The 21352-nt window shown below is 56.6% G+C and overlaps 1 protein-coding gene across 5 annotated transcripts in view; it reads right to left on the reverse strand.

The window, feature by feature from the left end:
- Nucleotides 1–1702: 1702 nt before the first annotated feature.
- CLEC16A (C-type lectin domain containing 16A) overlaps nt 1703–21352 on the reverse strand; it is a 234178-nt gene continuing 214528 nt past the window's right edge. For 4 of the 5 annotated variants that reach the window (XM_027526429.1, XM_027526430.1, XM_027526428.1 and 1 more), the window contains 2 exons: nt 15279–15440; nt 1703–5197 (listed from right to left, as the gene is read on the reverse strand). In XM_027526429.1, the coding sequence (XP_027382230.1) occupies nt 4842–5197; nt 15279–15440 (518 nt within the window). In that variant the 3' untranslated portion in view covers nt 1703–4841. Of the gene's footprint in view, nt 5198–8551; nt 8676–15278; nt 15441–21352 lie in introns of all 5 variants that reach the window. The other variant, XM_027526431.1, reaches the window with a different exon arrangement.

Genomic DNA, 21352 nt, shown 5'->3' on the forward strand with positions numbered 1-21352 from the left:
ATCAGAGGAGGCTGGGCCGGGCCTTCCAGTCACTCCCCCCGAGGCAGACTCCCGAGGAAACCCTGGGCCCCTCACAGAGGGTACATGCAGCTGGGGGCTCCTGAGCCTGCCTTACACAGAACCGGAGACCAGGAGATGCAGCGACTGGCCCATGGCCACCAAGCAGGCCCAGCAAGGGGAGAGGTGGAAGCTGCCCATGAGGGTCTCATGCCAAGAGCCCCAGGCTCCCAGGCCGCCTGCCCTGGGTACAGCACTTCACCCATGTGGACCCTCGATTTTCTCCATGAGCCAAACAACCCATGTGGCAGCAGGTTCCCACCCTTGCTTTGCAGCCTGTTCTCGCCTTTGCTTTGCAGTCTGTTCCCGCCCTTGCTTTGCACCCCAAGCCTGCAGGGGTGACCTGGCTCCAGACTCTGCCTCCTGAAGAGAGGCTGGTACTGCCCGAAGAACCAGGAGGCTGAGGAGGAAAAGGCCGCGGTCCGCAGGGCACCCTTTGAGTCGAGCTGCCCACAAGGCTCTCCGATTGACACCATCTCCGGCTCTCCCTGGCTGGGCCTGAGGCAGCCCGTGGTGCCAGCCTGTGAACCAGCATCCAGATGATTCCAACACCCATTCCCTCCTTCCTGTAAAGAGCCCGGGGCGTTTGGCCCAGCCACCCGGGGGCAGCACGAAACGAAGGGTGGGCTGCGCCCAGAGACCACCGGGCTGTTTCCTCATTCGCAGGAAGGCTGTGAGGCAGGTGGGTGCTTGTGGGCCTCTCCCTGGGCTCCTGGGGCCTGTCTCCCCACCCCAGGGCCCGGCCCAGCGAGGCTCTGAGACCCTCTGCAGGCAGGGAGCCGACAGCTGCTGCCCCAAGGCCGGTCTTCCACCTTCTCTCTGTGGGGGATCTTTCCAGCAAGTGCTTTTTTCGAGACTGAAGTTATTCTGGCACTTCACGTCACGAATGAAATCCCTGGACCTGTGCTGGGCACCCTGCAGGCCCTGCTGCAGAGCAGGGTCCAACCTCAGCCCTGGGCCTCGTGGGCAGGCTTTGGGGGAGGAATCTGGGCCTGCTGGGGAAGGGAGGCCTGCTGGCGGCCAGGGTCAGGCTGGCCACAGAGCAGGGGCCTCCACCTTCCGTCGGCATCGCCTCAACCCTTGGCACAAGTGGGGAGCCCCCTTAATGCCTTGCACTCAACTTGGGTTTTACCTTGAGGCCCAGAAGGTCCGGCTGTTTCTAGGCCAGCTTTGAGCTGGAGCGTCATAAGTCCTTAGGACAACCTGTGATGCCGCCTCTAGGGATTTCCAGAGCCCATGGTGCCTGGGAAAGGCGCTTCCCAGCACAACCTCACCTGCTGTCCTCGGTGGGGAGTCCAAGGTGCAGCGACATTGCACTGGGCCCCATGCTCAGCCTGCGAGGCAGGGCTGTCGCGAGCCCATTCTCTAGGTGTGGAAGCTGAGGCTCAGATGGAGTCCAGCAGCTGGTGGATGCTCCAGGCTCATGGCACCTGACCTGCCTGGGGTTGGGGGCTCCTTTCTGAGGTGTTCTGCCCGCCCCTCCTTTCGGGAACTGGGGGTACCTGGACAGGGTGGGGGCGGGGAGGACCCAGTGGCTGCACCCTATCCGGCAGCTCCAACAGGGCAGGGGGGTCAGATGGCCGAGAACCTTCCCCTCTGCCCGGCTGTGGCCTTCCCGCCACAGAGCCAAGGAGCAGCGGCCACATTCTTGGTAACGCTTTTTTTTTTTATTGCCAAATTCAAATTTACAAGGAAGTTCCAGTTTTCATTTCCACCCTTGTGTTCAGTACCCGCGAAGCATGAGTCACGCTGGCGAGAGCAGGTACTTCCCTGGAACGGTCCCGAGGCCCAGAAAGCATGGTTTCTCAATCCCGCTCCACCCCGGGACAAGAATTATTTACATATTTTCAACTCAGAGGAACATAAGGAACCCTTACAGTTTCTGCCCCCTGTCATCGTGACTACATTAAATATTTCTTATTTATTGCATCTAGAAAAGAAGGTGGGTGTCGGTCCTCACCGTGCCTCGCGCCTTTTGGACCAGTGCATCTCGAGACCTTAGGGAAATCTAATGTATGTCTGTAGAGAGGTGCATTCTGTCATTCACTCCCTGGTTGCAGGGCAGGTGTTTGGTGGTCGGGGGTGGGGGGGTGCGTGGCGAGCTGCCTTCTGCAGAGAGCAGCAAGCAGGGCAGGCCTGGAGGGGCAAGGGGGCACAGAGGGTCTGCTGGTGCCGCAGGACAATCAATACCCCCTCCCGGGTTGGGGGGGCACGTGGCTGTCTGACTTTGAGGCGCCCCTGCTGGCAAACCAGAAACACATGTGTGCTCCCTAACCACTTTCAAAGCTGATGTTTGGGGATGACCAGCTCTGCCCCTGACTTGGCAAACCCATCGGGCCTGATGTGGACTTGGGGAGGGTCTCTGGAGGGACAGGATGTGGAGATGGAGGGTGGGTGATCCGAGTCTGGTACCCACGTGTCATGGGGCCGTGGCCTCCGCCCACCCCAGGCTCACCAAGAATTCCTGGTTCTACCTCTCTCTGCCCCGGAGACCCAGTGCCTGCTCTCTGGAAGGGCCCCTCTGGAGGTGCCCCCACTGTTCGCTTTTCAAGGGTGCTCCTGAAGACACGGCTGTGCCCCGTGCTGCCAAGACAGTGGGGATCTGGCTGCCAACAGGCTGTGGGGGGCCTGGGACCAACCCTGCAAGCCGACCTGGGGAGAGGTCTGCCCCTGGGCCAGGCACGGGGTGGAAGCTTGGCCTGATCGCACCTTCTGCTCAACAGCCCACGGAGGCCGGTCTGCGTTCAGTTCTCCCACCTGGTGATGCTGCCCCGGGTCCTTCCGGGCGTGTGGTCCTCGCTGGCAGAGACCTTGCTCCTTTACAGCTTGAAAGGCTGGGTCCACCTGCCTGGGCTTCTTCCTCAGAATAATGCCACTGGCCTTTCCTCCTTTCTGCTGCTCCAAAATCGTTTCAAAAGCAGAAGTGGGGGGCTCCGGAGCGATCCTGCGCTTCATCCCAGCAGAGGCACCCGTGGGGTCCCCTCCCTGATAACACACACTTTCTCCATCCTTCTGTCCCCGCCGCCTGTCCTTTCCGGAGGGCTCTGCTGAAGGTCATGGCTTGGGTCTCCTTGCTGGGGCCTCTGGAATTTCTGCTGAAATGGCCTCCTGTCTGAGCTGGGCCTTTTCCCCTGATGGTGCTGGCTGGTCTCACCTGCCCAGGGGTTTCTGATGGCTGGAGAGACCTGTCCCGCAGATGCCACACCCCTTCCTTGGGGGAACCAGGTGTTTCCTTCAGGAGGCTGAATCTGGCCCAGGCAGGCCCTTCCTGATTGCAGCAGGAGGAGGAGGCGAGGGGGACGGGGTCCTCTAACAGGTGAGTTTGCGTAGCATCTTCTAAGGCCGCTTGACAACCCGGCCCGGCCAGTGCTGACACGGTAGGTGCTCACACTCTTGTGGGAACACGTGGAGGCCAGTTCTGCAAGGTCTGAACATCGATCAGCGAGGTGAGGGTCACTTGGCTGTGCATGGTTTGAGCAGAAAGAACATCTTGGGAGCTTTATTGGATATAGAGGAGACCTGGTCTGCACACGCCTAGCCCAAATGGAGAAGGAACCAGGGGTTTTCATTACAAAAGAAAAACAAACACAAACAAGCTTGCTTCTTTACAGCAGCAGCTGAGAGGAAGAGGGACAGAACCCAGGCTCCTAGGAGGTCATGTCCTCGCTGCTGGGCAGGGGCTGACCCTTGGGGCGTTCCTGCCTGTGGGCACCCACACAGCTGAGCAGCAGGCAACGGCCTTGGAGCACGGTTTCCATGACCTTTTCTTTCCATCAGAGCCTCAGAGGCCAGAGTCCCTGCAGTCCCACACAGTTCTTTGTTAGGAAGTAGAGAGGTGGTGACAACCGAAGGCCTTGCTGGAAAACCGTCCCGTTTGGTTTTAGTCCAGAAGGATGGGGAGTGGCCCTGAGCAGGGACCTGACCACAGTCCCCCTTTTCATGGAAAGATCCGGGTGATGCCCTGGGCTGCCACGGCAGAGAAACTTTTGGCCCTCTCAGCTCTGTTGTGTACCTGAGGATAGGTGTCTCTCCCTTATTTATGCTTAAACAATACTTTAAACTTTCCAGAAGAACTTCTACCATTCCACAGGCTCGCCGGGTTAGTGAGAAACAAAGAAGTCAGAATCCCTTAAGACAATGGAGAAGGCCGGACAGAAAAACTCTAAACCGCAAATCCTGGGAACTTCAAGGGAAAATGAAAACGAAATCTCTACAGGAATATTACACTTTTAACATGACATCAAACCTTAGGGCGGAGGACGTTTCTTTTTTTTTTGAACTTTTTAAATAGCTGTTTTTCATCTGCTGCCAAAAGCAGGAATAAATATTCCATGGAGGTGTTTATCGAAGTTCGCTTTTCTAGAAATTTCTACACGAAGTGACCACGTCCGCTGCTTCTCTGCACACTGGGGATGGTGGCAGAGGACCTCCAAGACAGCGGAAGGGCTGGCTGATGAGGCGAGTGCTGCTGATGGGTCCTGCCACCGCACCCCCACCCCCCGCCCCGGGGCTGAGGGCTCTGCGACCAGGAGCCCAGCCCCCTCCCTGAGGCGGCTGTAGGATGATCTGGGTTCGCTGGGCGCTGCCACTGGTCCCAGCCCGCTCTCAAAGAGGCGAGAAGTCAAAGGGGGATTAGAATCGGAGCAGAGGAGCGCAAGGGTGGTTTGAGGTGCTCCCTGGGGCCGAGAAGAACTGTGGATGTTCCCAGAAGGGGGTCAGCTGTTCCAGGTCCCTGCCAGCGGGGCCACACACACACACACACACACACGTTGCAGGAGGCCGGTTCAGGGCTCTGTGGGGTCTGCTGGCTCTGGCTGCCCAGCCCCCGAGCTCAGGGCCTCTGTGCCCACCATGGCTGGCGAGGGCGGCGGCGGGATGCCGGTGAGGGCATGGAGGCTGTGGCGGTCGACGGGCGGGACGAGGGTCAGCGACTCCACGCTCAGCGTGTCTGCAGCGTCCTCGCAGAGCAGGGAGATGGTGGGCTGCTGGGCGGGGGTGAGGCTGGGCGACAGGGTGACGGTCTCCACGTCCGCACTCCTTGCCAGGCTCTTGCCGGGCCTGGACTCGGCTTCTGTTTCATTGACGATCACCAACTGGTCGGGGAGGTTAGGCTGAGGCTGCTCCGTGATCATGGGGTCATCTGGGCAAGGCGGGGAGAAGAAAGAGAGGCACGCTCAGCTCTGAGAGGCTCCGCTCGTGCTGGTACCCTCTGCTCCCATCTTGAATAAAGGCCCGGGGACGTGTGGGTGGGAGATGAAGTGTGTGGGGGAACCAGCTTGCCTCTCCTCCCTCCTTCTGGGGACCCACCTAGGTCTGGGGCAAGTCGGCCAAGGCCCAGGGTTACCCTGACTTGTGAAGCAAGGGACACATTTAGGGGCCTGTGCAGAGTGGATCCGGAAGCCCAGTTCCCTGTGCCAGGAAGCAGCCTAAACCGGCTCCGAGTATGAACTACCTGCCCGAGGAGAAATACATGTTTAGGGAGAGACGGGCTTGGGTGTGCTGATCACCGCAGGCCATTTCTCAGAGTCTATATTTGGTAACAGTGCCCAAGAGGGAACTCACTGCAATGTTAAAAAAAAAAAAAAAAAAGAATTCTATAGAACTTTTTGGCTTTGCAAAACTAGAACAAGACTTCGGACTGTGGTTCTCTCGCCTGCTCCTGCTCTGAGTGCTGAGTTAGCACCCAGCAAGGGGCTGCGATCGCCAGGCCATTTCTATGCTGAGGGTTTCTCCCCTCTCCACCCCCATGCCAGGGCCACCGAGAGAAACCATGTCAGGAGGGAGAGGTGGCCCAAAGCGTTTATTTTTGGACCAGCAGTTTCTTTTTTTGGCGCTTTTTGAAATCTGTTGATTAGATTACAGGCGAATGGCTTATTTGCTTTTCAAAGAGGAATGGGGCTGGCAGAGACACCAGCTGGACTGGGGCTCCCTTGTGGGAAACATCTGCCAAGACTTCACGTGCCAGCGATCGGAAAACACAGATGAGAAGGCCGTGGGCATCTCGCTTGGAGGGCAAATCTCCCTTGTTACAGATCCTGGGGTCAACGGGGCTTTGAGCACACTGTGTGGAGAGGGGAGTCCAAAGGCACTCTGGGCCCTGGCATGATGGCAGACATTGTTTTTTGGTTCAGTGTGATTCCACTTAAGTGAGTGGTATTTTTTTTTTAAGTTAAGCCAAAACAAAACAGAACCGCAAACTGAACACAGAGCAAAAGAATGGAAAAACCAAGTGCAAAATAAAACCGAAGGGTGCACAGAATGGGAAGAAAGAGAGGAAAGAGGGTTCCCAGCGTGGAAAGAAAGCACAAGCAACAGATGGGGTTTCCCAAAGGACACATCGCTCCTTCCCAGAGGACCCCCACCCTGGGCACGGCGAGCTCAGAAAGGCCCCAGGTCACTTCTGCACAAGGTCCTTTTTCTTTTCTTTCTCCCCAACCCCCTCTTTTATTTTTTTTTAAGAGTAGGCCCACAGAATACCACTACATGGGGCTCTGGGATGGGGTGGTGTCGGTGGACACGGGTGAGCACTAGTGGAAAAAATGATTCAAGGTGCGATCTGAGCCCAGAAATTGCTGAGTAAACAACTCCACACGCTTTCTGGTTTCTCTGAATTTCAGTGAATTTGCTCCACTCAGTAAGGACGCCTGGTGGTGACGGGCTGATTTCAGGCCTTGGGCTCATGTTGGGACGTGGCGCGCCCTGAATGTGAGGCTCTGAGCGTGGGGCTCACCTGCTCTGGCAGCCTCGCCCCGCTTCACACGAGCGTGTCCAGGAACTTATTACAGAAGGACCCACGTGTGGGCTTAGCTACTGGCGAGGCAGTTTAGAGATGACTAACCAGCCAAACGGCACTTCTGTGCCATCTGGAGACAGAGCTTCGGAGCTCTTCCTTCACGTTTTCTGCAGAATTCTCCAGGAGAATTCCCTCTTTGCTCAGGTCTGCACTTGCACGCAGATTTTCAAGAGGCTGGCAAACCTCATTCCCTGAGTCCTGCCCGGGTTTCTGGTGGTGAGAACGATCAAGCGTGTGGAAAGGCTGCCGTTAAATATATTAGGAAACAAACCAACAGATAATGCAGTACACACAAAAGTGGCTTCTTTTTTAGGAAAAGAACAACTTTATTAAAAGGATCCATTTGTCCCCTGAGAAAAAGCTTCTTCCTATTTTTTTTTTAAACAAGAAAAATCACCTTTTCTTACCCATCGTCTACAACACTGTTCTTTGTTTCTATCTACCTATCGATCATCTTCTATCATCTATTTCCCACCTATCTATCTATATCTACCTACCGATTTTTAAACTAAGAGCTGCTTCCTGAATGTTAGCTACAAATGTATACATTCAGAGAAAATTTCTACATTCAAGGGAAAATTACCCAGGGAGGACACTGTTCCTGGTCAAGCACGGACCTGCAGTGGTCACTGTGGACCCTCTGGCCTCGCTTGCCTGCTGGTGTTTCTGAGTTCCGAGGGCACAGGTTCGGGCCTGACCCAGGAGACGAGTGGAGGCCGGAGCCTGAGGAGCCCGACGTCCAGTTCCCATGAGGGGCGCTCAGCCTCCCTGTGGTGCTGCCTCGAGTTGAAACCAAGGCAGCGGGTGCCCTGAGTCCCTGGTTGGCACCCTCGGAGGCTGATCCGCAGCTCCAGGGCTGACCCTTGTCGAGTGGGTGACAGTTTCCAATCAAGATGAGGATTTGACATGCTCAGGCTGGGGGCGGTGGGACTGAGCAACGTAGGGAAGAAAAGACAGCAAGTAGGAGGGCAAAGCTCAGGGGAGGCAGCTTTTAAATGCAAGAGAAGGCAAAGGCTCCTGTCTGCCCAGACGGAGGGCACGGGGCGGGGGGAACCCTAGGAGGAGCATCGCAGGAGGGTGGCAGTGACCACAGCCCACACACGGCCGCTATTTGGAGCTCTGATCACAAGAAGGGAAAATGGTGGAGTCATGTCCACCAGCGCGCTTACGAATGAAATGACTTGGCCTCCGGCTGGAATATGATGGAATCTACCACTTAGATATGAGCAAGGCTGAGGAGAGGGGGAGTGGGGTGGGGGTGGGGGGTGGGGAGGAAAAGGAAAAGAAAAAAAAGCAACTAGGTGACTTCTTTGTGGCTTTTTGCAAATTCTACTGCCTAGCCCTCATGGCCTAACTGGGGGGCCAGGGTGGGGGAAGGGGCTGGAAACCCCCTTAGCTCAGGGCTTGTGCCTAGCTAGGCTGGTGCGGTGTCTCATGGAGGGCAGTTTTTCCAGACTGCCCGGCTCTGCCTCACGGAGGAGCTGACCCAGCTGCACCCCCTGGGTCAAGGGCCAGGGGATTCGGTCCTCAGGTGGATTGAGGCCAGGAGGGGACCGGAGCTGAGGAAATGGCTCAGGTAGGTGGCTGGGGCTCCCCGTGCCCTCGTCCGGCGTTCTGGGGGTCTGTAGGAGTTGGAAATGCAGCGTGCAGGGCGGTGGCGGGGGGCGTCGAGGGCCCAGGAGGCTAACGGAGGAGACCTGCCTGCAGTGACCGAGCCAGAGGTGCCGTGACAGCTGCCGATCGAAGCACTAAACCCAGTGGCCGCCGTGACTGTCGGCCTCCGACAGGCTGAACACTCGCCGGCGTCCTTTCCTGCCACTCCTTACTAGAGGGAAACACAGCGACAGATCATAGAAAGCTTTTAACAACTGCACAGAGAAGGGGGACATGGAGGGGGACACAGAGAAGTGACGGACGCGAAGCATCGACGACAGCGGGGGGTGGGGGGCGGGGGCTGTGCTCCGGGGGGGCTGCTGACGCAGCCCCCATGCATGGGGGACACCCCACCCCACCCCACCCACCCCGGGAGAAGGTGGGGGCTAAGACGAGCTAAGAACCACATCGTCTGCTCGTGGGACTCAGGCAGGTAAAGACGGCAGAGGTCTGTCCTGTTGCGAAGGAAAGCCTCGGGGTGGTCAGCGACACCTGGTCTCGGTGATGGAGGAACAGAACTGCCTGTGCGTTAAGATGAAAACCCTGCATCCCTGGGCCCATCTGAGGAGGGAAGGGTGTGTGGTTGGGGCATCAGAATTGATACAGTTAGAGAAACAAGTGGATTTCTGACCCCCACTGACAAGGCAGCCCCTGAAGACACCAGCAGAGCCTCCCACGACCCCTCCCAGACAACCCCTCCCCAGCCACGAGGTGACGCTCCACCGGCCGCTGCGCTCTGCAATCCGCACCTTTGAAACCAAGACTGAACCACAGCAGCAAGATCTGAGGGCAGGCGCCAAGTGGCCAGGGGGTGGGTGCTAATCGGCTGCAACAGAAGTGTTAGGCGCATCTCCTTGGGGAGGAACCAACCGCCGGCCCCCTCTGAGACAAACTCACACTGGGGCCAAGCTTACGATGAATGCCACGGAGCACAACAAGGCGAACGGATGGAACTGCTGGCTTAAAAGGGGTTAAAATGGCACATGTGATGTTAGGTGTGTTTTACCACACTTAAAATTAATGTCACGGAGAACACTGGGGAGAAGAGGGAAGACATTTGACTTGGGGTTTTGTCCAAGAGTCCTGCCCGCCTGTGGTGCCGGACGTCGGTGACACACAGGTCGGCCCTGAGCTGTCTGGCGCTCAGTCGGCCAAGTGGGACCACCTGGGTGCTTGGGGCTGAAGGTCGCAGGTTCAGACAATTGTCTCAGGGAGCAGGTGAGGACGGGGAGGGAGGGACTGGGACAGGCGTCCACCAGGAGCCAAGCTTGCTCTTCCTTCTTCCTATAAACCCTCGGGGAAGAGTCAGAGGGACCCCAGCTCAGAATTCCCTGGGCCTGAAGATGGACACTGGAAAGAGTGGCCTTGACCTTCAGTCTGACTTCGTTTCTTAACAAAAAATTTTCCACCCTCCTCCTCAAAGTCACTCACCCAGAACACAGGTGAAACACAACGGACTGAAGGTTGGAGGCAGAGTGGCTGTTTGAGGAACTTGGTGCGGGTCACAGAGCTCTTAGCGGAGGCTTTCCTACTAGAATCGCACAGTGCGTGCATGTGTGTGCATGTGTGTGTGTGTGCACGTGAGCACACGCATGGGCATAACCCAGAAAATACTTCTAAAGTGTTCCTACTGATCCCACATTTGGTTCTAAAATTGGGTCTATTCTCTCTTTCCCGCCATGTTTTCTTCAATCTCAAAACCATGAAATGTTTAAGGAAAAAAAACCTCCTCATTCCAAACCCGTGATTTTCTCCCTGGAGAACGAGCCGCGGCCCACGAGGCTGTCTATGCCGGAAGAGCCGGCGTCAAGAGGCCGGGTGCCTGGACACCTCTGCAGCACAGGGTGCCTGCCTGGAAAGACCTGAGGATCCCAGAAAACTGTCTTTAAAGGACAGTGGGAACAGGTGGACCCATGAATCAGGTGTTGAAACCAAACAATAAAAGCCCCCCGGGGCCCAGCTTTAACAGATAAATAATTCACAATGAGAATAAAATCCCCGTGCCCCCAGCTCTTTCTGCTTGGCTCCTGCGGTTACCACAGAATTCAGTTTTGACCTCTCCTTCAGTCTGGGGGCTTCCCTGGTGGCTCAGACAGTAGAGAATCCACCTGCAATGCAGGAGACCACGGTTTGATCCCTGGGTTGGGAAGATGCCCCTGGAGAATTCCATGGACAGAGGAGCCCGGTGGGCTACAGTCAATGGGGTTGCAAAGAGTCAGACATGACTGAGGGAATACGCTTTCACTTTCACTTCAGCCTGGGGTATCTCTTGGTCCTGATTTGAGGGCCTTCACTTGTTAAGAAGCCACTCACGAGTGTCCACGATCTGTCTTTGGTATGTGAAGGAGACCCAGAAGCAGGTGTTCCCTGCACAGAAGGATATCTGTGGGCCCCTGGCAAACTGGTGACCTGTCTAGTCGGGTCCCTTCCCCCTTCTGGTGATGGTCCCTCTGCCTGTGCGGGCCTGAAGCTGGGGCCTTGGCCCTGATAAGCGTGGAGGCTGTTTCTTGGAGACAGACCAGCCCTCGGGTCTGTATTTGCAAGAATGGAATTGATAGGTAGACCCCAGAGAGGTGGGGGCAAGGAATGGACTTGTCACCAGCCAGATTCTGGACTGGGCCTTGGGGAACTGACCCAAAGGCCACCTTCTCCAGGGAGCCCTCTAGTCAGCCCCTCATTCTTGGGCTTTCGCCCCCAGTGATGCCTCCTCTGGGAGGCTTCGGCCCTGCCCACGGGCCCCAGCTCATAGTTTAAAAATGGACACTTATCTGCATGGTCCTCTTGACAGACTTAGCCTCCCTGCCAGCTTATACATTTCAGGCTTTAGGGCCTGTGCACAGTAGCTACTCAACAAAAATCTGTTTGTTTGCAAACAGGGACCGTGGCTAGGGTAGGGTGCCAAGGCTGAGGTAGTCAGAGGCAGACAGAAGAGCCTCTTGGGCAGGGTGTGGGAGCTGGGTTGCTGGAGAGACCCTACTGAGCTCAGTCTGATGCCCACGTGACTGAAGGCCCCATGGGAAGCTGAGGAAATTCATGTTTGGGATAAACATGGGCCTCTTTCAAACCCATGAAATGCAAGGTAGGAAACGCAAGGTCCCTTGGGCTGGACCAAGGGTGGAGGTGGGAAGCACAATGGAGCGTCAAGAGAGTTTCACGCCCTTCTCTGGGGGTGAACCCATGGCTGAGGACCCGTGGCCATCTGGGGTCTGTTTGTGGCTGACTGGGGGGCCCCTGGGCTCCCCCAATGCAGGAGCTGCGCAGTGACCTGGGCCTCTGTGAGCAGGCCGAGGCTCCTTGTCTGGCTCCAGAGCAACGGCGAGCTTCGGAAGGGGAGATGCCTGCACGTCACTGGCAGTCTCCAGCCAGGAGTGGGACCAATGCCCGGGTCTCAGGGGCGCCCCCTGGAGGCACCGGGGACAGACGCAGGGAGGCAGCGAGGCGTGCAGGGTCATCTCTGCGCGTGGGGCAGGGCTCTGGACCTTGGAGGCTGGGTTCCTATCTGGGCCCCCTGCTACCAGCTGCAGCATCCTGGCCAAGCTGTGAGACCCCTCCGAGCCTCTGTGGCTTTCAGCTGCTCAGTGTGAGGCAGAGGGTGGCAGAATTCAATGGGCGGGTGTCTGTAAAGTGCTTGTGAGCTGCACGCCTGACACGTGGATTTGGGGAGCAGCGTCTACTGGGGTGCCCTGTGGAGGGGGCACACCCGGAGGGCTCGGCAGTGGGGGCCCGGCCACACTGATGGCTGATAGTGTGAAGGTCATCTCCGCTTTTCATGGACGGAAGTGAAAGTGTTAGTCGCTCAGTAGTGTCTGACTCTTTGTGACCCCATGGACTGCAGCCCAGCCTGCCGGGCTCCTCTGTCCATGGGATTCTCCCGGCAAGAACACTGGAGTGGGTAGCCACGCCCTTCCCTTCTCCAGGGGATCTCCCATTTCCTTTTCCAGGGAATCTTCCTGACCCAGGGATTGAACCTGGGTCTCCTGCATTGGCAGGTGGATTCTTTACTGTCTGACCCACACAATTCCAGGTTTCAACCCCACGGGTCAGAGAAAAAGAACACTGGGTTCATCTCCTAGTGGACAGCATCTCCTGAGTGCATTTGTGACCAAGCCCTGACACGCACAGTGTGGCTTCAAGAGCACAGAAGCCCTGGAGTTTGCTAATTTCAGCTGCAGAGGGCCTGGCAGCTGCTCTCCACCCTGGGAACTTCCTGGACTCAGAAGGCTCAAAAACATACAATGCTTCTGATCCAGCACTGTGCCGTCAAAACCCACTTTGGGACAAGTGGCCCCTGCAGCTGGGCTGCTGCTGTTTGCTGTCCAGGCTGGATGGGGTACGGGGTGAGGTCCTGGCCAGAGCTCCTGTCCAGCTGACCCTGCAGGGGACAGTCTGATGACTTCCAAATCAGAAGCCTGAACACTGGGCCACCACCTGGGTGGACATCTAACCAGGACACGGGAAGAAGGGCACCTGTCCCAATATAACCCTCCCCTCTTCTTTCATCTAGCAAGGCTGGGTAGGACCCCAGGCAGAGGCTGGCATCATTTGGGTAGATCTGTCCCTCCAGGGAACACGGAAACCCCATGGGCTGTTTTCTGGATGGACCTGGTGGCTGAAGGCTGGCCTGGAGGTTTGGCATCAAGAGGAAGTGACCAGAGATCCTCCTGGGGCCTGCCGCTCCAACCCTGGGGCACCCTCTCCTTGCAGCGATCAACAGCCGGCTCCTCAGTTGAGAGGGAAGCACCAGCCGCCCCACGGGCCGGCCCTGCATTGGGAGGTAAGTTATTTCAGTGTCTGCAGGGATCTGGGCGGGCAGGCTGGGCCCCAGGCTTTTACTGTCAGGCAGCATAAAAAATGGGGCCTCCAACGCCTGCCCCTGCAGGCCTGCCGGGGACACACGGATCGGGAGCAGACAGCCGGGGGCTGAACATCACTCATCTACCTGACAATGGGCTAACAGCCCCCGCGTTTCGGAGATGAGCAGACGTGTCACTGGCACCGAGCAGGGGATGGTGGGGGCGGGGATGGAGGCCAAGAACAAAGAAACCAGCACAAAGCGCAAGGTGGGCATGGTGCAGAGCCCCAGGGCCACACTCGGCTGGACCTCTGTACACCCAGGCCCGACTTTGATAGTGTGGTTCTCTCCTGGCTTCCGTCGGAGGCAAAGAAGTGTATGGCTCTTTGGTTTGTTTAGCTGTCGGCTGTGCCTCCTTAAACGCGAGAGGAAGGTGTAACAGTGGCACCAGAAGAGACCTTTCACCCAGAATGCAACTGGAAGTGTGTGTGTGGGTGCACGCCACACAGACACAGAGCCGTGCACACGCCAGAGCATGCGGGCACACACGTGGCACGTCAACACACAACCCTGCCCTTGGGCCCTCAAAGCCAGCACGAGCCCAGGCTTCAGGGGAGGCTGAGGGCTGTCCTTGGCTTCTGAGAATGCTCTGTCTGGATTTCCCAGCTACGGGCCTGGGAACGGCAGCAGCAACTGCCTGGACACGCAGCCAACCTTCAGTCGGGCTCAGAATAGCTCAGCAAGGGCGGTCGTCTCTCCCCGGGGCTGGGGCAGGGAGGGGAGCAGGTGCTGAGTCTAAGGGGGCTCTAAGTGAGGTGGCTTGAGGGTGACCTTGCTGCTGGGGCCCTCATGAATGTCCATCAGAGATGGAGGTAATGGATGCTCGCGGGAGAGGGGGCGGGGGTGCCCTGACCCACAGGCATGGAGACCAGGCGCGGTTAACCCTTTGCTGAGAACAGTGGAAGCTGAAAACTCTGGACAAGAGGGGTCGGGGCCAAGGGGATCTCTGCCTCTGGTGTTGAGTGGCTGGTGGCCCGGGGCCCTCAATTTCCTGGCACCATGGTGGCTTCCACCTTGGCACTCTGCTTTTGTCAAGACCCATCAATCCATCAGTCAACAAGGGTGTGCACAGGTGTCCCTGAAATAACAATGGGTGGGGGCTCTGGAGGGGACCCCGCAGGAACAGGGAATGACACTGAGGGTCCCGAGATGGGGGTGCAGACCAGAGTTATGGAGGTCCCCCAAATCAGAGACGTCTGGGGCCTCCAGACCCTTGGGTCACCCGCCGAAGTGTGAAGCAGCAGGCAGGCGTGAGGCCCTGCTCCTCTGGCTGCACTCAGGGGCCGTGGTGCTCAGGAAACAAGCCTGGCATCTTCATTTCTGGGATCTTATGCACTGCAGCCAGGGGCTCACGTGTGAGGGGCTCAGAGAGCTGGGCAGACCACGTGCGTCTCACCCCAGGCTCCTTGCACACAGGATCTCTCTGCGCCACACCTGTGCTTGTGTCAGTTATAGGAGGGCAAGAGGCTCCCAAACTCCCAAAAAGGCCGGCAAGAGGCACCCCCTGGTCACAGACGAGTGGACGGCCCCAAACATTTAAAGAGGAAATTCGTATGTTATGGAGGGGAAAAAAAAATTAGCAGAGACACAATTCTTTTGCCAGAGTTCAAAGCATCACATCTGGGAGACCCGTCCTCGTGACACCTACGACCCTGGAGGTGACAGTGGGATGAATTGAGGCTGGGTCTCCCACTGTCCACCCCTCCAGCTCTGCAGCCTGTGGGCCAGCCCGTGAAGAGAGCCATTCTTCCCCCGGTGGGGGCCGAGCCAGCCAGCCACCCCCAATGGCACGCTGGAGTGGATGCAGAACCCCGAGAGGCAGAGTCCCCAGACACAGTGGCAAGGGGCAGCCAGGGCCTCAGGTGAAGGGGTCACAGCGTTTCCTCAAGTCCCCCCCACCGCACCGTGTCCCGCGGCCAATACCTGCGGGGCTCTGGGCGGCCGACGGGGTGGACGATGAGCTGGCGCCTCCGGAGTCGCAGTGGCTGGTGCTCCCGCTGCCGCTGGGGCTCCCGCTGGCCGACGGCGAGGGCGAGGACAGCGAGGACGAGCTGTGCTGGTTTATGCACTGGGCCACGGCGAAGCCTGCAAGGCAAGGCGGGAAGCTGTGACCCAGCGGGGCCGCTGGCCGGCCTGGACAGAGGGTGCCGCCTCCCCAGAGACTGTGTGTGAGGCCACAGGTTGGGGTCGGAAGCCCCTGCCTCGAAGAGGAGGGCTAACTGACCCCAAGCCAGCTCCTTCAGTCTGGGTCTGCTCCCTAGAATTAGCTGAACTCGCCGGGCACCGGACGGGCCTGACACACTTCGACGTTATTTCGTGGGAAAGGGTGCAGACAGCCATAGAGCCCAGAGTGCGTGTGTGTGGGGAGACGCTGAGCCATAAATCAGTGCCTGATGCTGGCTTAGCATCGTGCCAGCTGCACCCTTGAAGGGGACAACGCAGCCTCGGGGCTCAGAGGCGTCCTGGTGACACTCACAGATGGACACGGGACACCCTTGCCACCAAACCGCGGGGCCTCTGCTCACGTGGCTGAGTCCTGCCAGAGGCAGGGCGCCCAATCCGAGCTCTGAAGCCACCCTGGGCGGGAGGGGAGACCCTGAAGATGCACCCTGCCAGGGACTCGGCTCTGCCCTGGCAGGTCTGGCGTAAAGTTTGGTGCATGAGGGACGCAAGTTCTGGTGAAAAGCGGGCAATTACAGTTTGGCTTGGCCCTCTGAGCAACTCTGGGGTTGAGGATGGGGCTGTGGCCTGCCCAGCCCGAGGAAGTGGAAGAGCCCCAGTTTGGAGACTCGCAGACCCTGGCAAGCCCTGCCTGTCTCAGCGCCAGGACGTGCACCCAGCGTCTATCCCAGCTGCAAGCTCGAGGGGCGTGGGTCACCGACCTCTCCCCACCTGGCTGCTGCGGGGAGAATGACCACCCAGCCTGCTTGGCCCTGGGTGCTGGGCACGTGGTGGGAGCGGGCTATTCCGAACAAGCCGCCCCGGAGCGCCCGGAAGGGGACTCCTGACCCCTGTACAGCCTGCTTTTCTAAAGGGCGTGGCTCCTGATCTTATCCACGAACCGCCCGGGAAGCTCCCACGGAACAGACTCCTCGTGGACGCTCCTGGGAGCCCAGGCAGGCTGTGCTGGTTGCTGCTGCAGCCCCCCGGGAGCTCTGTGCCCCTGCTTCTGCACCAAGTTGGGGTGGGGATGCGGACAGGGCCTTCTCCCCACTGACAGCGGGGACCCTGACCCTCCTGGCCAGTCACATCAAGCCTCCCCAGCCTGAGTGCACTCCTCCTGGCTCTAAGCCTTATGCTCGCCCACCACCAGCGCCCACTGACACTTCTCCCAGCAGGTTCTCCAGGCCTGACCGGGCCTTGCTCAGAACTCAGGCACGTGTCCCGCAGGGGTCCGAGAACGGGGGCCATCTGACTGGTCAGGCAAGGTTGACTGGAATATGGCCGGGCCCTTTGCGTACATTCTGCCCGAGGCTGCTCGCAAGCTACGGTGGCAATGCCGAGTCACTGCAAGAGGGGCCGCCAGCGGGGACCCCAAAAGCCTGAAATGCTTTGCTCCCCTTCCCTGGATGGGAACAGCGGGCACGGCCTGGGAGAGGGTGGGGGCACCAGGGAAGCCTGGGCTCCATCTTGGCCCACTTGCTTGCCCGCCGGGGGCCTTGGCCAGTCTCCCCACTTCTCGGAGCCTCCTTGCCTCCACACCCTGGTGGGCAGGTCTGGGTGGAGCAGGGGGGTGGGAGGGGGGTGAGGGAGTTTGCTCTGTTTCCACCTCAGGACTTGGGGGAACCCACACCCGGCTGTCCCGGAGGAGCAGCTCTTTTGTACTGATGTTTGTATAAAATTATTTTTGTCTGAGGATCAAAAGCTGGGTCTATTTATACCCCCAGCGATGTGATGGCATGCGGATGTGAAGCCTGGAGTGGGTGTGGTGGGTAAGCTCCCCGCCCCCCCCACTCCACCACGGAGCAGGGCAGGACTTCGCAGGAAGAGGCATGGGGTGATGGATTGTGTGCAGTGCTGGTGGCTAGGGAGGTGGGGGCTGGGGCCGCAGCTTAACTACGGCCAACGTCAAGGCAAATCCAGACAGGAGTCAGGAAGATTCCTGGGGGTGGGGAGGGGTGTGGGCAGCCACAGCTCCACAGAACCAGCTTAACAGTGGCTGACTTCTTAATCACTTCAAGCAGTAAACCCCCAAGTATACAAGCTGTTTGCTTGCCTCAAAAATGAATCACTCCCTAACAAATCAAAATGTCAGGATGGCTTTCCCCGAGCAGCTTATTTATCAGAATGGTGAATGGAGGGGGCCCGAGAGTATGGGCACTGAGCTGAGGGTAAGCTGATGCTGTTACGCTCTGGACAATGCCCCAGCCTGGATGGTTTGGCGGTCACCAAGGCGGTCACCTACCCCTTCTCTTAAGACACGTGTCTTCTCTCTCAAGCTCTTTAAAGCCCGGATTTATTATGGTAAAATATGTGGGGTGGAGTGTGTGGGGGAGCCAAAGAGACGCTGAGACTGCGGTCAGGATAGCAAAGTTCCTTCATGTAGGGAACAGATTAGGGGTCAAGCCTTAGACGGACAAAAAATATGGTGCACCTCCGGTAGGTGCTAAGAGTTAGAGAAAAAAGAAACCCCGCCAACTGCCGAAAACATCCATTCGCGGGTCTAGCTGAGTGGAGGCAACTGAAGGCATCTTTCCCTCATCTGCTGCTATAAAAATCCAGCTCCTTTCCTTCCATGGCACAGGGACCCAGAAAGCTTCAGCGATGTTTTCTGTTTGTTTGTTTGCTTTTTAGCTCAGTGCCCAGACTCCCTCTGCAATTTCCTGGGGCTCCTCCCCAAATCAAGCTGGCAACACTTTGAGAGCCGGTTTGACCAAGGGCTCAGCAGAGAACTCAGGGAAAGCGCCTGCAGTCGGGGCTCTGGGCCTCCCGCTCTTGCTTCATCCTGTTCTCGATGAACTAGCTTTGCCGGGAGTGCCAACGGACTCTCTGGACGCGAGTTAAACACACATGGGCTGCCAAGTATTTGCAAACTCACAGATGCACCAGAGATCATGGGACCAGGGCATGGGCAAACAGGCCTCTGTAAAAGCTCCTCCAGCAGATAAAGTTCTTGGCCCTTCCTGAGACGGTCTCAAGAAAAGCCTGTGAGATGTGAATGGAAAGGTCATATGGACCTTCATACCATGTGGCTGATCCCACCTTTAGAAATTGACGCTGTGAAGGCACCGTGGGTGGGTGCATGGATATTCAAAGCATTGGTGCATGTGACACGGAACTGGTGACATCTGAAGCATGCAACAATTAGACAAAAACCAAATAAATCCTCCTACGCCCAGATGATGAAATCCTTGGCGGCTGTCAAACATGCTGGTATAAAAGAAGATGAAATGTGGAGGGAAACGCTCAAGACATAGTAAATAAAAGAAGGTTTGAAAAAACATGTCCCATCTGCTCCCACTGTTGTAAAAAATAAATAAATAAAAGGTTGAAAAAAAAAAGATCTGCCTTCCAATGTAGGGGACATGGGTTTGATCCCTGGTCTGGGAAGGGAAAAAACTAAGATCATGGCATCTAGTCCCATCACTTTAGGGCAAATAGAAGGGGAAAAAGTGGAAATAGTGACAGATTTTACTTTCTTGGGCTCCAAAATCACTGCAGATGGTGACTGTAGCCATGAAATTAAAAGATGCTTGCTCCCTGGAAGAAAAGCTATGACAAAGCTAGACAGCATATTAGAAAGCAGAGACATCACTTTATGGATGAAGGTCCAGATAGTCAAAGCTATGGTTTTTCCAGTAGTCATGCACAGATGTGAAAGTTGGACCATAAAAAAGGCTGAGTGCCGAAGAATTGATGCTTTGGAATTGTAGTGCTAGAGAAGGCTCTTGAGAGTCCCTTTGATTGAAAGAAGATCAAACCAGTCATTCCTAAAGGAAATCAACCCTGAATATTCATCGGAAGGACTGATGCTGATGCTGAAGCTCCACTACTTTGGCCACCTGATGGGAAGAGCCAACTCATTGGAAAAGACCCTGATGCTGGGAAAGACTGAGGACAGGAGGAAAAGGGGATGACAGAGGATGAGATGGTTGGATCTCACCTGATCTCATCCACGTTTGGATGGATGGCATCACCAACTCAATGGACATGAGTCTGAGCAAACGCCGGGAGATAGTGAAGGACAGGGAAGCCTGGTGTGCTGCAGTCCAGCGGGTCAAAAAGAGTTGGACACGACTGAGGGACTGAGCAACAACAACTGGGAAGATTCCACATGCCACGGAGCAACTAAGCCCAGGAGCTGCAACTAGAGAAAGCCCTCGCAAAGCAACGAAGATGTAGTGCAGCCAAAAATTTAAAAAAAAAAAAAAGACTTTCCTCATTAAAAAAAAAAATTTGCTGCCAATTCATCTCAAACTTTTCACACACACACACAAAATCCAGGCTCTGTCTCTCTCCTTGTACGGAAAAAAAGTGTTAGTTGCTCAGTCATGTCGGACCGACTCTTTGCAACCCCATGGACTGTAGCCTGCCAGGCTTCTCCATCCATGGGATTTTCTGGGCAAGCACACTGCAATGGGTTGCCATTTCCTTCTCCAGGGGATCTTCTGACCCAGGGATTGAACCCGGGTCTCCAACATTGCAGGCACACTCTTTACCAACTGACTCCCCACAGAAGCCCTCTCCTTGTACCGGGAGAAAAGCAAACAGACTGGAGTGGAAGTCGTGGGAGCACCGGGTGGTTTACTAGGGTGAGTTTTACTTTAATTTTTTTGTGCTTGTCTGAATTTTCCAGGACTTCTACCACATTCAGCATTTTAAACCAGAAAAAGAGGGGAAGGATGAAGGAAGGCACCCGGGCAGGTGGACACTGCTGGGTCCCTAACATAGACCTTCGTTCTGTTCTGGCCTCCGGAGCTCTCTCTCCCGGAATCACTAAGAACCTGCGCAAAGCTGGGGCCAGACGCGATGCTCCAGAGCAGGCGGGACAATGGTGAAACGCATTCCCCGCTTTCCAGGAGCCCCGGGCTTTACAGGGTCAGGCCAGGGTCTTCCTGCTGTCCTTGGGCCCTGTTCTGACAGTTATTCTGGGAAGATGAACTCATGAGTAACTCTCTGGCGTTTGTCAAGCACACACAAAAAATACCACGAGAAGGTCAGTCTATTTTAAGTACGCTGATAGAGGGAGGGCTGGTCTGCAGGTCAGGACCCCTCAGGATCTCGGACGGGCCCCCCCATTCTCTGTGGGTCTGTATGTTTTTATGAGAAACACAGTACAGTGAGTGAGGCTCTCTGCACTTAAATGGTCAGTTTTCTTTTTCCCTATAAATTGGAATTTGATTTGAGTCCCACAGCCTTTTGCGGACGTGGGGAAAGCGGAAGAGACTGAAAAGGGCACCCTGAGTACATGTTGTGCGCCACTGTCGTTGACAAACCTGGACAGCATAGTAAAAAGCAGAGACATCACTTTGCCGACAAAGGTCCAGATAGTCAAAGCTATGTCCAGTAGTCACGCACGGATGCGACAGCTGGATCATAAAGAAGGCTGAGCATCAGAGAGTTGATGCTTTCGAATTGATGAGGATGACATGGTTGGATGGCATCACTGACTCAATTGACATGAATCTGAGCCAACTCTGGGAGATGGTGAAGGACAGGGAAGGCTGGTGTGCTGCAGTCCCTGGGGTTGCAAAGAGTCGGACACGGCCGAGTGACTGAACAACAATGCTGTTGCCTTTGGGTGGAACACCCACTAAGCTTTCCCCATGACAGCAAGGTTGCCACAGAAGGCAGCGTCCAGCGCTAGCCAAATGCAGCCCAGAAGCCTGCAGGTATGTTTGGCTTTGCTCACATCTCGTTTGTGCTTTGCTTGATTTAGGCACTACCATTCATACATTGGGAGATTCTACATACAAGTCTGGGTTTCTGGCTTCTTAAAAAACAACGACCTGGCATCACTGGGCCCTATTCTCACGTGGCAGCAACTGGAAGAAGTG

This window comes from Bos indicus x Bos taurus, chromosome 25 (genome assembly GCF_003369695.1).
Source record: "Bos indicus x Bos taurus breed Angus x Brahman F1 hybrid chromosome 25, Bos_hybrid_MaternalHap_v2.0, whole genome shotgun sequence".
NCBI lineage: Eukaryota > Metazoa > Chordata > Mammalia > Artiodactyla > Bovidae > Bos > Bos indicus x Bos taurus.